Genomic DNA, 13394 nt, shown 5'->3' with positions numbered 1-13394 from the left:
GAGCTCGGCTCAGTTCTCAAGGTTTACAGCGGATGCTAGGTCGCTCGATACTAGGTCTCTCCGGTCGATGATAGATTACTATTGGAAACGGTTCTACTTGATTTCGGTTCATATATCACTGATCTACTTTCATTTCGTTGTCTTTTATCTGAGGTGAGTAATATTACTTGATATATACTCTTTCCCCGCCTTTATTACTTTATTTTTATGTTTTCCCGCCTTTTTTGGACAACATGAACGTTCAGATTTCAAACAAAGTTTTTACCCCATGGCCACGGATGTTATAATTATGTACGGGCCGTCAGAAGTAGCCGTATCTTCCGTATTGTTCAATAAAAACGCATCTTAATCCGATCGGTGGCCATTTGCTCATAGTGGGCACACTCTTTCAGAGTGCAGTACACCTACCAACCGATGGGTAATGCAGTTGAAATGGCGGACATGCTGAGAAAATGTCCACCGATCGGATTAAAATGCTTTTTATTGAACAATACTGAAGATACGGTTACTTCTGAGGGCTCGAACAGAATTGTCACATCCATGAGATAAGAACTTTATATTTGAAATGTGAACGTTTATGTACATGTACGGGCCTTAAATGAATTAAGTGCAAACGCCAGGTTACGTTTGTTTCAGGCCCCAGGACTCTGTTGGTTTGTTTACATAAACGTATGTCACAACAATCGACCTGTCCATAACAATTCATTATACAACGCAGAATGCAGCTTTTAATCAACATTGCATTTGTTATATCTTGTCTGTTAAAATCGAGCTTGTAGATCTGCTAAAACTAACTTTAAGCAGCGACGATTGCTCTGAAACTGGGTTAAAACAACAAAGGACTAGTCAGCTAGGCTAACCAGTGCTAACGGCTATAAACGTATGCCTACAACTTCCGCATGGCAGTGACGTAAATGATTACGTTATCAACAGTATTGCTATCATGTTTATGTATTTACCAGGGACACAGTGCACATTAATCAACATGTTGGTTTTCACATCCGTGTAATGAACCAGAGTTAGCCAGAAGCTAGCTTTCATCTGTAGTCCCTGAGCAGGCTGTTAAAAGTGCTGATATAACTATTCATACAAAAACGGTTGTATTAATACCATACAAGACCAGTAGACATAGTACAGGAGACAGAACAATTATATTTTATATGTTGGTGGACTTTACTGAGACAATGGCAAACAACGTGGCTTTGACTCAGTATATAGTAACATGAGTTTAACTCTAGAAGGAGATGCTGTTGTAATTTGACTGTTTTACTAGCAGTAAATAGTTTTACTAGCAGTAAATTTGACGCACTGTTTGGTTTAACAAGTGTTTATCTGCACCGAGCATTGTACTGGGTTGACTAATGTTAGAGGACGCCGTGGCTTTGGGGTTGTTTAAATTAACCTGGTTGCTTGTTTCTCTCGCTGAACCTGGCAACTGCCATGTCAATAGCAGATCTACAAGCTCACAACGCGTCGCGCTGCGAGCTTGTAGATCGGCTATTTTCAAATAGACTATGTATAAAATAAGGCTAAAGTGGTTAAGGTATGTTTTATAATGTAATAATTTATATCTTAAAAGTAACTAGTAACTAAAGTTTTCAAATAATTGTAGTGGAGTAAAAGTACAATATTTGCCTCTGAGATGTGGTGGAGTAGAAGTAAAAGTATTGGAAAAGGCCGCGGACCCCCATCAAAATATCTGGTTCCAGGGACCCCCCAGAAGCAGCGATTTGAGTTAAAAATGTTCGCTTTAAAAATATATGTATTCAAAGATTTGCACACATTTTCACGATTTTTCAAAAATAGCAGATCTACAAGCTACGGTTGTAGCAAATCTACGGTGCCGCGCTATGAGCTTGTATATCTGCTATTTTTGAATAGCCCAAAGTGTAAAATAATGCTTTTTAGCTCAAATCTAAAAATGACACAGTTCCAGGTCTCAATGGGTTAACCAATTCAACCACATGAATCCTAGCGTCCCTATTCGGGGCTTGTCGTAATAGGCAAACATTCAGTGAAAACAAAAATCGTCTCACTACACGTCACGAGGCATTGTGTGAGCTTGTAGATCGGCAGAGATTGATGAGTGATAGAAAAGGACGGGGCCAATTACAGACCCCCTTGCGCACCCATCTAAGTATATAGGGTTTAAGTCATTGAACCCCTATATGTACTTCACACAATGAATAAAGAAAACGACTTCCATTTTCACTTTAAAAATGATAAAACATTTTTTTTTGACAATTTGCACCTATAATGACGTGCCCAAAATAGGGACACCAGGTTGAAAGTGGTTCAAACACTCATCACTAATAAAGAGTGAAGCTGGTTTCACAGAGCATGCTTTGCACTCAAAGGCTACATGCCAATGTCTGGATAAGTCTCTGCCACCTTGTGTAGTGATGGACGGCGACCAGGCGTGTGTTTCCAAACCTAACATTTCTTGAAGTTCTGTGCCTTGTAGAATAACAAGTGTATAACCTAGTTTAACCATGCAGTCAAATGGCCAATAGTTCACTCCTGGCCCTTGCAAATGGAAACGGTCATTGTTTTCCTTTTTTTTTTATTATTGTGATTTATTGCATTTGTATATTGTACATTAGTCAAAGCATCTGTGGACTAGTGACTCCTCAGTAAAATGTAAAATGGAATGTCACAGTTTTAAGTAAACCAATACTAAGAATCTTTGAATGGGATTGTGTGTTAATAGTGATGTTTTGTTTGTTTTTGCATGATCAAAATTTTGATTTGCAAATTCTTATCTGTATTTACGATAGAGGTTGGGTGTTCACTAATGTCTATGGTAAGTTTACGGTAACTTTTGATTGAAAAATAAGGCCCTGCTACAAATAATAACTTCTCTAGCTGTGGTCTTTTGGAGCAGTAAGGATGAAGTCATTAGGAGACACAATTTCGGGTTTTATCGTATTTGTTGGCTGTTCACTAAATCCAATGCCATCTGCAAACTCACAACACCTTGCATCGCCTATTTTCCCCACTAAATAGGCAATTTATGAAATATTGGAAGAGGGTTTGTGCCCAATAGCAATGGTCTGAGACTAAAGAACCCTACCTCCCCCTTCGCCCCTTGCAGGAGGAAACAAACTGCAGACCACGGCGAAAGCGGATGAGATGAAGGCGGCAGAGATATCCAAGCCAACGCCACCCTCCATGGCTGCCCCAGAGACCAAGAATGATATCTCTGATTGGCTGTCTGCGGCGGCGCTAGCTGCACTGCAGAACGACGTGTTGGACACGACTACGTTGAAGAGGTATTCTGACAGTTCACTTGGGTGTTGCTTGCCAAAAATAACTGATCTACATGCTAACATGTCGCATCACGACACATTGTTAGCTTGTAGATCAGTTATTTTTGTGAGTATAGATTATATTGTGAAATTGTCCTTTTTTTTAGTAAGGCAAAAAAGTGTGCACAACTGCAGCAGCCCAAATAGGGAGACAGCTGTTTTTTGTTTAACAAACCCCACTGGCCATGAACCAGAGGGGAAGGCCAGTGCTGTGGATGTGGGGATGTAATCGTTCTATATTGCACTCCATCAAACACAAGTATAAAAGAGTTAAAATGAAGACTGGCTCTGAGTCTGCCGTACAATTGTATTTTTACGGCGTTGCTCGGCAACACCCTACCTGTCTATGAGAGGGTCTGTGTGTCACAAACCACAGGACCGATCAGTGCTAAACTTTGCATGCACGCTACACAGAATGAATTCCACATTGGAGCCATGCTGTTGGATCCTATAAGAGTTCAAGTTAAAAACCACTGCTATAGAGGGAATTGAACATTTTGTGTTACCCATCTCCTTAGGTCCGCAACGATGAAGGCAAAGTCATCCGCTTCCACTGCAAGCTGTGTGAATGCAGTTTCAACCATCCCAACGCGAAGGAGATGCATCTGAAGGGAAGGAGGCATCGACTGCAGTACAAGGTTGGTACATTTTCATAGGTGCAGGCACAAGTGTTATTATGCCTAATGTATTATCTTTGGCTGATGTCGCTTGCTGATAAGAACTGATCTTCAAGTCATGTTTTAGCTGGGACAACGTTATTTTTAGCATGACAGGTTTTTAGACCGAAGCGAGTAATCTACACGACCCAGGACACTAGACTGAACTATTTTGAATGGTTAAACAATAAGTCATAAGTTGATCATGCCGTCATCTGTCCTGACATTTCCTCTTCACCTGGTCTTCCTCATATGATTGAATTTTCTGTGGCTATTTTAATCCATTTTATGACACATTAATACAAATGAAATCAATTGCACAACAGATTTATCAATAAGCTTGTGCAATCTTGTTTTGTCTTCATTTGCCAAGAAATTTGAAATTCCTAGTACCTCAGACTTAAAAGTCTATGAGGACTTGAACACTGAAGTTGACGAGGAGGCGTTTCAGTTTTTTATAAAGAAACCAGACCTTGGTGTGTTGGAGATTTGTTCACCCCAAGACCCAAATCCTGAAGGTGAGTTCTGTTGCTTATCAACATGGAGCCTTATAGCCTCATCCATACAGTCCTGGCTAACCTAAAATGTCACACAGGTATATTTTTGTACTTTGAAATGATCTTTGGGGGGGGGGGGGGGCGGTCATGGTTTACATTTTTGTCACCTTAAATATACTTGGCCACCAAATGTAGTGGCCTGTAGGACCAGTGCTTTAAAATATTACGTCTATCCCTGTGTTTCCCCTCCCTTTTTTTTACTTCCACTTAGATGGTTGAAAAAATTCTGAAGGACAGACCTGGCGGAGAGAGGATCCTTACCGAGTATGCTCGGACAAAAAGCCTAACGGATACCAGAAGACGCGACATGGTGAAGATATTGGTTGCACACATGGCAAGTGAACATGGGTATGTTGTCATCTAAAAATTATGCACCCAATGCGCAATTTTGGTTGTACTTGGTGCAGGCCAAAATCCTCCTTTTTGGATCTCATACGTGTGTGTGTGTGTGTGTGTGTGTGTGTGTGTGTGTGTGTACTGTAGGATGAGTCCTTCAAGGCGTGTTAAAGAGGACTATGCACAGGGCATCACTGCCTTATTCCCATACCTGGCCGATCCCCAGGGAAATTTGGGCTATGTAAGTACATAAAACACCAGTCTAACGCACATTTACACATGCTCATTAAAACCAATTGACACTTTTCCCCCCTCTTTTCTTCTTGTGTTTTAGGAACAGTATTACAATCCAGTAGATGGGAGTGGGTTTCTGGCATGGCGAGTGAAATCACTTCAAAAAGAAGCATCAGAGGGACAAAAAAAAGAGTTCAGCCACTGACGGGTGTTTGATTTTGATTGTAGTTAGAATTTAAGGGGGAAGTCACATGTTCACACACACACACACACACACACACACACACACACACACACACACACACACACACACACACACACACACACACACACACACACACACGCACACAGGAAGAACCAGTGCAACATGTCATGTTTCCCCCAGTCCACTGTCTAGCAACTGTGAAGATGGATCCTTATAGTAAATGCATATCACTGGAAAGTATTGCAGCAGTACATGTGTTTTTTTTCTTCTTTTTTTTTTCTTGGACTGAGTGAGTAATACTTTTTGCAACACAGTGGACTGGTGCTGCTAATTTGAGGTTTCTGGTCGGCTCCGCAGCTTTTATTTAAATCACTTTTCTTTCTGCTGCTTTAATTTAAATCACATTTCTGGTTGGTTCCGTTGCCTTAATTTAAATCACCTTTCCTTTATTATCATTATTATTTTCATTTTCTTCTGTGTGTTATTAACCTAAAATTGTACAATCATCTATTATCTGTGTAGGTTTGACAGTAGAATATTTATACATCTTTTTTTGCCGAATGACTGAGTGTATAATAATTCACTTAATTTATTTTAAATCACCTTTCTTTTATTATAATAATAACTCACTTAATTTAATTTAAATTACCTTTTATTATTATTATTATTATCTTCATTTTCTTCTGTGCCTTATTAATCTACATAAAATGGTACCATCATTTAACTACCTGTGTAGGTTTGACAGTAGGATATCTTTTTGTTTCTTTTCCTTTTTGCGGTAAGATTGAGTGAATAATATGTAGCCACTTACACCAGAAACTTTTTGCAACATAGTGGAATGGTGCTAACTTGTTGTATCGGTCGGCTCCGTTGCTTTGATTAAATATATTTTCCTTTATTATCATTATTATGACTTTCTACTGGGTTTTTTAATTTATATATAAAGTGTGCCAACATTTAGTATCTGTGCAGTTTTTTTTTTTTTTTACAGAAGAACTTCTTTTTTCTTTTTTTCTCTTTGTTTGTCGGATGGCTGAGTGTGTGGGCCTAAAATGTATCCACTTACACCAGAAACATTTTGTAACATAGTGCATTGGTTCTCAAAGTGGGGTCCGGGGACCCCCAGGGGTACTTGAGGGTGTTCCAGGGGGTCCCCAGCTAAAAGATGAATAGTTAGGAACCAAATGGACCCTTATGGGTCTGTAACTCTGAGTGTACAAATGGAACCAAATTTTGGTTCCATTTACACTCAGAGTTAAATTAACATTGATTTTACAATATAAATTGGGGTCCCAGAGATAGAAATGCCATAAAATGGGGGTCCGTAGCCTAATGCATGTCAAACTGGGGGTCCTTGAAATTAAAATGGTTGAGAATCACTGCTAGAGCTATAAAAATCATCTCTTATGGGGGTCCCTGGCTTATCTTTTCAAATGGGGGTCCGCGGGCTAATAAGTGTCAATTTGGGGGTCCTTGACATGAAAAAGTTTGAGAACCACTGACATAGTGGACTGGTACTGCTGCTAACTTGTTGTTTCGGGTCAGCCTCGTTGCTTTAATTGAAATTGCTTTAATTTAAAATGCTCCTTGCTGGGAGCCGCTGCTTTAAATTAAATTTCCTTTTCTTTTACTATCATTATTATTATCACTTTTTTTCTGTGTTTATTAATCTACACATGCATTCTGTCATGATTAATTATTTTTGTAGTTTGGACAATAGGCTTGAATAGTTCTTTTCCGACTGACTGACTGACTGAGTGACTGATATCTAACCACAAACACATCAGAAAATGTTTGGTGAAATACTGGACTGGCGCTTTAACTCGCCGTCTCCGATCGTCTTTGCTGTTTTAATTTAAATCATTTTTTCTTCATTATTATTAGACTACTGTCACTATGATTATTACCAGGTCTAGTATTACTTTTATCACTTCTTCTCTGCGTTTATCAATCTATAAATTAGGCCTTTTTTTTAATAACCCCCTGCTGTGTACTTCTGACAGTGGAATATAGTATTTGACATCGTATCTCTATTAAAACAAAATATGCCTGTGAGGCATCCATTTCCAGAAGCCTATATATGGCGAGGCGCTCATTATTAGAGCCGCTACATATTCGACATATCGCCTTCTTAATTTAAGACTAGCCTCCCCACTAAAACTGTCAACCCAAGCAGACTCCAGATTGTCTGGATATTACTGCGTTTAGTTTCATTACTAAAGATATAGGCAGCAGGCTTAACTGGGGCGTTCAAGCTGGATGCGCTGCTGTTCATCATGTCACTATTGTTTTATTTAATATTATTATCATTATTAGCTTTCCCTTCAATAAACACAAGAGCATCAGTAGACGTTATGTTTCTCATTGCACTATATGGCCGCCTTTATTGTCCAACCCTAAAATCACTCTAATACAAAGCTATGGTTTATATTATTATTATTATTAACATTATCACTTATTTTAAGTAACCACGGGTGTTTGAACTGGACGCAGACTGCTGCTGTTCATTAATAGCCCTACTAGCCTACTACTACCAGTATTATTATTACCAATATTATTATTATCAGCAGTAGCAGACTAGTTTTCTTTTTTACTAAAACAATACTGTAGACTTTGTTTTCCGTGACACTATCCCCGCAGCTAACGGCCACAGGGACAACTAAATATCCATCCATCACGTAGCTGGCTGAGGGAAACGTCTTCCATTTACCGTGGTTTTCAGGGTTTCTATGACGACAATCTGTCCAATCACGTCACCATGGGCACTCCCAACCATGGGAACTAAGGCTCATTCATATAGCTCCATACTGGGGGTTTCATGGGGTTTTCAGCCTATATCTATGGTTTTCAGGGTTTCTATATCACGTCACCATGGGCACTCCCAGCAATGGGAACTAAGGCTCATTCAAATGACTCCATACTGGGGTTTACAGCTTTAATTTGGATAGACAGTGCTACGCAGTGGACAGAATACCACATTGCACTTAAGGTTTATGTTTTAGCTTTGTAGAAGAGAGAAGTGGCTGCCTTTTAAACCTAGCCCAATTCCGTCAGCATTTTAATTTTTGTGGCTTCTCTTTAGAAGGCCACATATGCAACAACCATTTATTTCTCCCTGCTAAATTGGATGCCAGCTTTTTACACTGGAAAAGATCCGGGCTGTATAAATTTACTGACCTCTACATAGACGGGACTTTTGCCACTTTCAATGACCTCTCACTAAAATTCAAACTCCCCCGCTCACATCTATTCCGGTACTTCCAAATTAGACAAAATTTGTTCAAGCCCAAAGCCCAACCTTTCCTAATTTAGATGCAGACCTGAAATTTAATATTTTGTTTCAGACCCCTGCTCAACTTCAAGGTCTCATAAACATCTACAGCTCTATATTCTCTTTTAATGACGCCTCACTTTACAAGATTAAGGGGGACTGGGAGGGGGAACTTGGTGTAGTGATACCTGAAGACACATGGGACTGGGCTATGAGCGCAGTGAATGGGATTACTTCCTGTGCCTGTCTTAATCTGATACAGTTTAAAGTTCTCCACCGTGCCCATTTTAGCAAAGCCAGACTAAACAGAATATATCCCGACCTGGATGGGAGCTGTGAGAGATGTCAACATGACCCAGCCAACTTGACTCACATGTTCTGGTCCTGCCCCAGTTTATTAGTTTTTTGGACAGATGTATTTAAAATTCTCTCAGATGCCTTTGAGGTGAATATTCAACCTAGCTTTGAAGTTGCTATTTTTGGGGTGGCCGGCGTCCAATCTCCACCTTGGAAAAAATTTAAGAATGCTATTTCCTTTGCGTCCTTGTTAGCCCGTAGGAGAATTTTACTAGAATGGAAATCAGCCATCCCACCTAAAATATCACTTTGGTTACAGGACCTCATGTTCTTTTTAAAATTGGAAAAAATAAAGTACTCGATCAGAGGTTCAGCTCACATGTTTTACTCCATTTGGGGCCCCTTCCTCTTATACTTTCAAAACCAAAACGCTCTCCCTCCAGACTAAAAGTGAGGTTGAGGGTAAAATTGATCAGTGTTTTAAGAAAATTGTGTCTTAAATTCTGAAACTAAGAGAAGGAAATATTTTAAAGAGAAGTGGGGAAGGGTAGACCCAGTTGAATATGTTCTTGGAACAAGATTTGATACCCTGCACAATCGGACTACTGGAACCTACAGTATGATCCGGCTGTTGTTACGGATACATTTGTTTATATCCCAATTTTGAAAACATTAGATTGTATTTACAAACACCCTAATATAAAAGAGATGCTGCAGAGTGATTCCAGTTCAAGAGAAGATCTTAATGACTTTTGTGATGGTGAGCTTTTCAAAAGTCATCCTCTATTTATTTTCCGTGCAAGAAGTTTTTCCCTGTGCACTCCTAAATTGGCTGAATTTACTTAAAAGTTAGAATATAATTTTGGATAATAACAGTAATAATAGTAATAATAATTATTATAGCATCAATAATATATCTGTCAATAATAAACTGTTTACAGGCATTGTAATAGTTACCATAATATATAATTGTATAATTATCACTAATAACTATAATTAACCTATAGAATCATAAAATATAACCATACTATTATTACATATATAATCACAATAACAAGAACTATAATAACAATAATTGATAGGACATTATACCAAATATATTGATGGTGTTGCTTACAGTAAAGGTACCAATAATACAATTGTGTTAATAAATGCTTTACACTATATCTGCTCTGCTTTGTCTCTACTTATTATTCTTTTTACCATGTGTTTGAAAAGTGAATCTATATGTTTGGTAATGTATTTAGTCACATGTATTTAACATTTACAATGAATACAGATGTGTGTTTTTTTTTTTTTGGAATTACTATTCACGATCAGAAGGGTTCTTCACTACTAAAGCTGAACAAAAAGTGAAACTTTGGAATGTAACCTCTCATTAATGCCTAAGCCCATACACATATGAACATAATACACAAAAGTTGTTTGTTTAACTGACAATCATTTTTGCCTTCTACAATCTGGTGTTTTAATTTACTTGACCAACTTATACACTTAACGGTTTGATCCATGCAAGAGTCAAAGCTTGTAATTGAAATTGCTGTCAGACTATAATCTCTGCCTGCTGGACAAAATGGACTTCAATCCCTCTACTGTGTGTAAAATTGTGAAGCAGTTTCACCAGACTGGACCTGGCCATGTTTACTCTTCCACCGAGTGTAGCATCATCCATCACATACAACAAGCTGACTTTGCTTCATCAAATTCCACCAGGTGAGATCTTCGACTGTATGTACCTGAGTTAAAAGTGATGTATCACTGTGCTGTTATGTTCACATGTTATTAGCAGTGGTTATGTTTTTCCCATTGCATTTTTAAAATCAACAAAACTTTTTCTGTCTATACTTAGGCTGCATTAACTACAGTGGAGAGGTAGGTACCTGAAATGATATTCACATTTTAAAGTCGAATTGATTAAATGTCACCAAATTAAAAACATTTCACTCTTTCTTTCTTTCCCAAGTGCAATGTTACTTCAGCAAATGGTAAGTGTATAGTAGTTTTGATTCATTGTTATGAATTTTAATGTGATTTATTTTCATAATGAATGAATTAATTAATGTTTTCACAGAAACAGACATTTGTGTTGGAATTAACAGGTGAGTGTTCTGAGGAAATGCCTACAATATCTCAAATATATTTAATGAACAAACTTTTCGTTTTGCAACTCAAGAAACATTTGATATGTTTTCCTTTTCGGCTACCAAAGCACTGCACTACAGCTCCTCCTCAACAACGGACAGATGAATGGACGTTTTTGTGACTTTGGCATTGAAGAATACACGTGTGCTTCAGTAAGCCACTTAAGTCTCTCACATTGAACGCAACAGTTATCATTTTCCAATTTTTACTTCATTAAAGGTTTCCTGTTTTTTCTGTTCTGCTTTGGCCATTATCTCCACCCAGGTGTCCATGTTGACAGCACAGGATCTGGCAGCAGTGATGAAGTGTAACCAGTCCCCCAGCTCCAAAGGTTCCAGACCAGTCTGGAAGCTGTTCCTCTCTAAGACCTCTGGGGTGTTGGATGCAGCTCTGGATCTTCTTGCCAACACGGTACAAAAAGTAGCTCTAACCAGACACTGAAAACAACTTTTATGGTGAAGACAGAATGAACAATCTCTAAAACGAATAACACAAAGTAACACATCTGAATTCTGAAATTATTTAAATTTAAAGCTCATGTTTTTAATAATCTTAAAAAGATTTGCTAATGAAAAAAAATGCTAATAAAAATTCCCTATTCACTGTCAGGCAAACAGTCTATCAAGATTTGAAAGAATATCTCTATTATAGAGCCAGAATCTTTATCTACTATTCCATACATTAAATATCCTCACGTAATATTAATGCAAATTTAATAATATTAAATATTGACCCATGTAATCCTTCCCCTAGTCCATGACCATGACTGGTCCATCAGCGTCTGTGGTTCTGGATGTGATTGGAGAGATGAGAGTGGCAATTCTGACTGCTGGATTTCCATAGACTTTTCTGTGCACCTTCATTCTTCCTGGGGGATGATTTTGATTTTGATGACTCCGTTGCCTTTTCTCTAGCTTCACCAATAAGCTAAGAAATAAGTATTTCTCATTCTGTGTTTGATTCACCAGTTTGAAGGAGTTTAGCCATCAGTTTGACAACATGACCTCACAGCAGCAGCATTTGGGCCTGAAGGAACTAATCCTCCCTTTCCTCTCCCGACCACAGCCAGGTACTGACTAACTGCAATATCTCAATAACAGTTTGGCTCTCATTTTCAAATGTATTTGCTAAATAAATATATTCCCATTCTATTCTCAATTAGAATGGGATATCTTTACTGGAAAATGTTTTGACTGGTATTTGCAGCCATTTTTCTGTTTGAATGCCTTAATACTTTGTTCTGATCTGTCCCCTACAACAGCAGTGCTTACTGGCTGCAGAACAACTTTGGGCCATTCTCAGCCCTTGTGTCTGTCAGAGAATTCCTGAATCTCAACCCAGGCTTCTCCCCTGTAAGACTTCATCACTGCCACATAAAAAAAACTCTAAAGAATGATCAGACCAAATAGTTACCTTATTATTATTATCAAATAAAATCCAGTGGTGGTGATAATCTTTTCTTGACTGTCTTTCTGTCCAGCTGGAGGCTGTAAGGCTCCTGTCTCCAAAGCAGAGTGCAGAACTTGTGGTGTTGCCTCTTCCTGCTGAGAAAGACGTTGTCATCAACGCAGTGTTTGACTCCCTGACTGCATCTCCAACTGGATTGGCTGAGTTTGTGTCCCACCTTGTTATGTTCTCTGGAACGGTAAAAAACATAAAGTAAAGATAATAGAAAATGTAACCATGCACATTAAGGTTTGAAATGACAACATATTTTTGCCACTTTTCAGGGAAACATTTCCTGCTCATCATACCAAATAATGTAAGTAGATCCATCAATATATAGTATTATGGTTTTTGAAGACAGGTAGATGTGATTTCATTCGTTATTATTGGCTGATGTTAACCCCTGACTTGTTGGGTCTCAGTTTCACCAGACTGGACCAGGCCATGCCTACTCTTCCTCAGAGTGTGGCATCATCCATCGCATACGTGAAGCTAACTTTAGCTCATCACGTTCCACCAGGTGAGATCTTCTATCTACATGACGTAAACATTGCCGTTACATTTACATTTTATTTGTATTGGTTATTTTGCTTTTCCATAGTGTTTTAGAAATGAACAAAATCCTAATATCTGCACTTTTCTTTTCTTAGGCTGCATCATATACAGTGGAGAGGTAGTTTTCAAATAATTGTAGTGGAGTAACAGTACAATATTTGCCTCTGAGATGTAAGTAAAAGTATAGACAAGTGGAAATACTCCAGTAAAGTAAAAGTACCTTCTAATTGTACTTAAGTACAGTACTTTAGTAAATGTACTTAGTTACTTTACACCACTGGATATTTCATACCAGTGTATTGAAGGATATTTCTTTCTCTTCCACAGGGAAGTCATGTGGCTCTGCTGGGGAAATCTCCAACGGTCAGTTTGTGTACACCGGATCAA

General features: G+C 38.4%; 1 protein-coding gene across 1 annotated transcript in view; it reads left to right on the top strand.

The window, feature by feature from the left end:
- The window catches only part of LOC311051675 (uncharacterized protein), a gene marked incomplete at both ends in the record, with an annotated part of 49894 nt that overhangs the window by 1606 nt on the left and 34894 nt on the right, over window positions 1-13394 (top strand). The window contains 3 exons of the mRNA XM_084066258.1: window positions 3095-3246; window positions 3827-3946; window positions 4733-4869. Of these exons, the coding sequence (XP_083922384.1) occupies window positions 3095-3246; window positions 3827-3946; window positions 4733-4869 (409 nt within the window). The remainder of the gene's footprint in view (window positions 1-3094; window positions 3247-3826; window positions 3947-4732; window positions 4870-13394) is intronic.

Source organism: Gymnoscopelus microlampas (genome assembly GCF_963454915.1).
Source record: "Gymnoscopelus microlampas genome assembly, chromosome: 9".
Taxonomy (NCBI): domain Eukaryota; kingdom Metazoa; phylum Chordata; class Actinopteri; order Myctophiformes; family Myctophidae; genus Gymnoscopelus; species Gymnoscopelus microlampas.
This window is presented reverse-complemented; position numbering and strand designations above follow the sequence as displayed.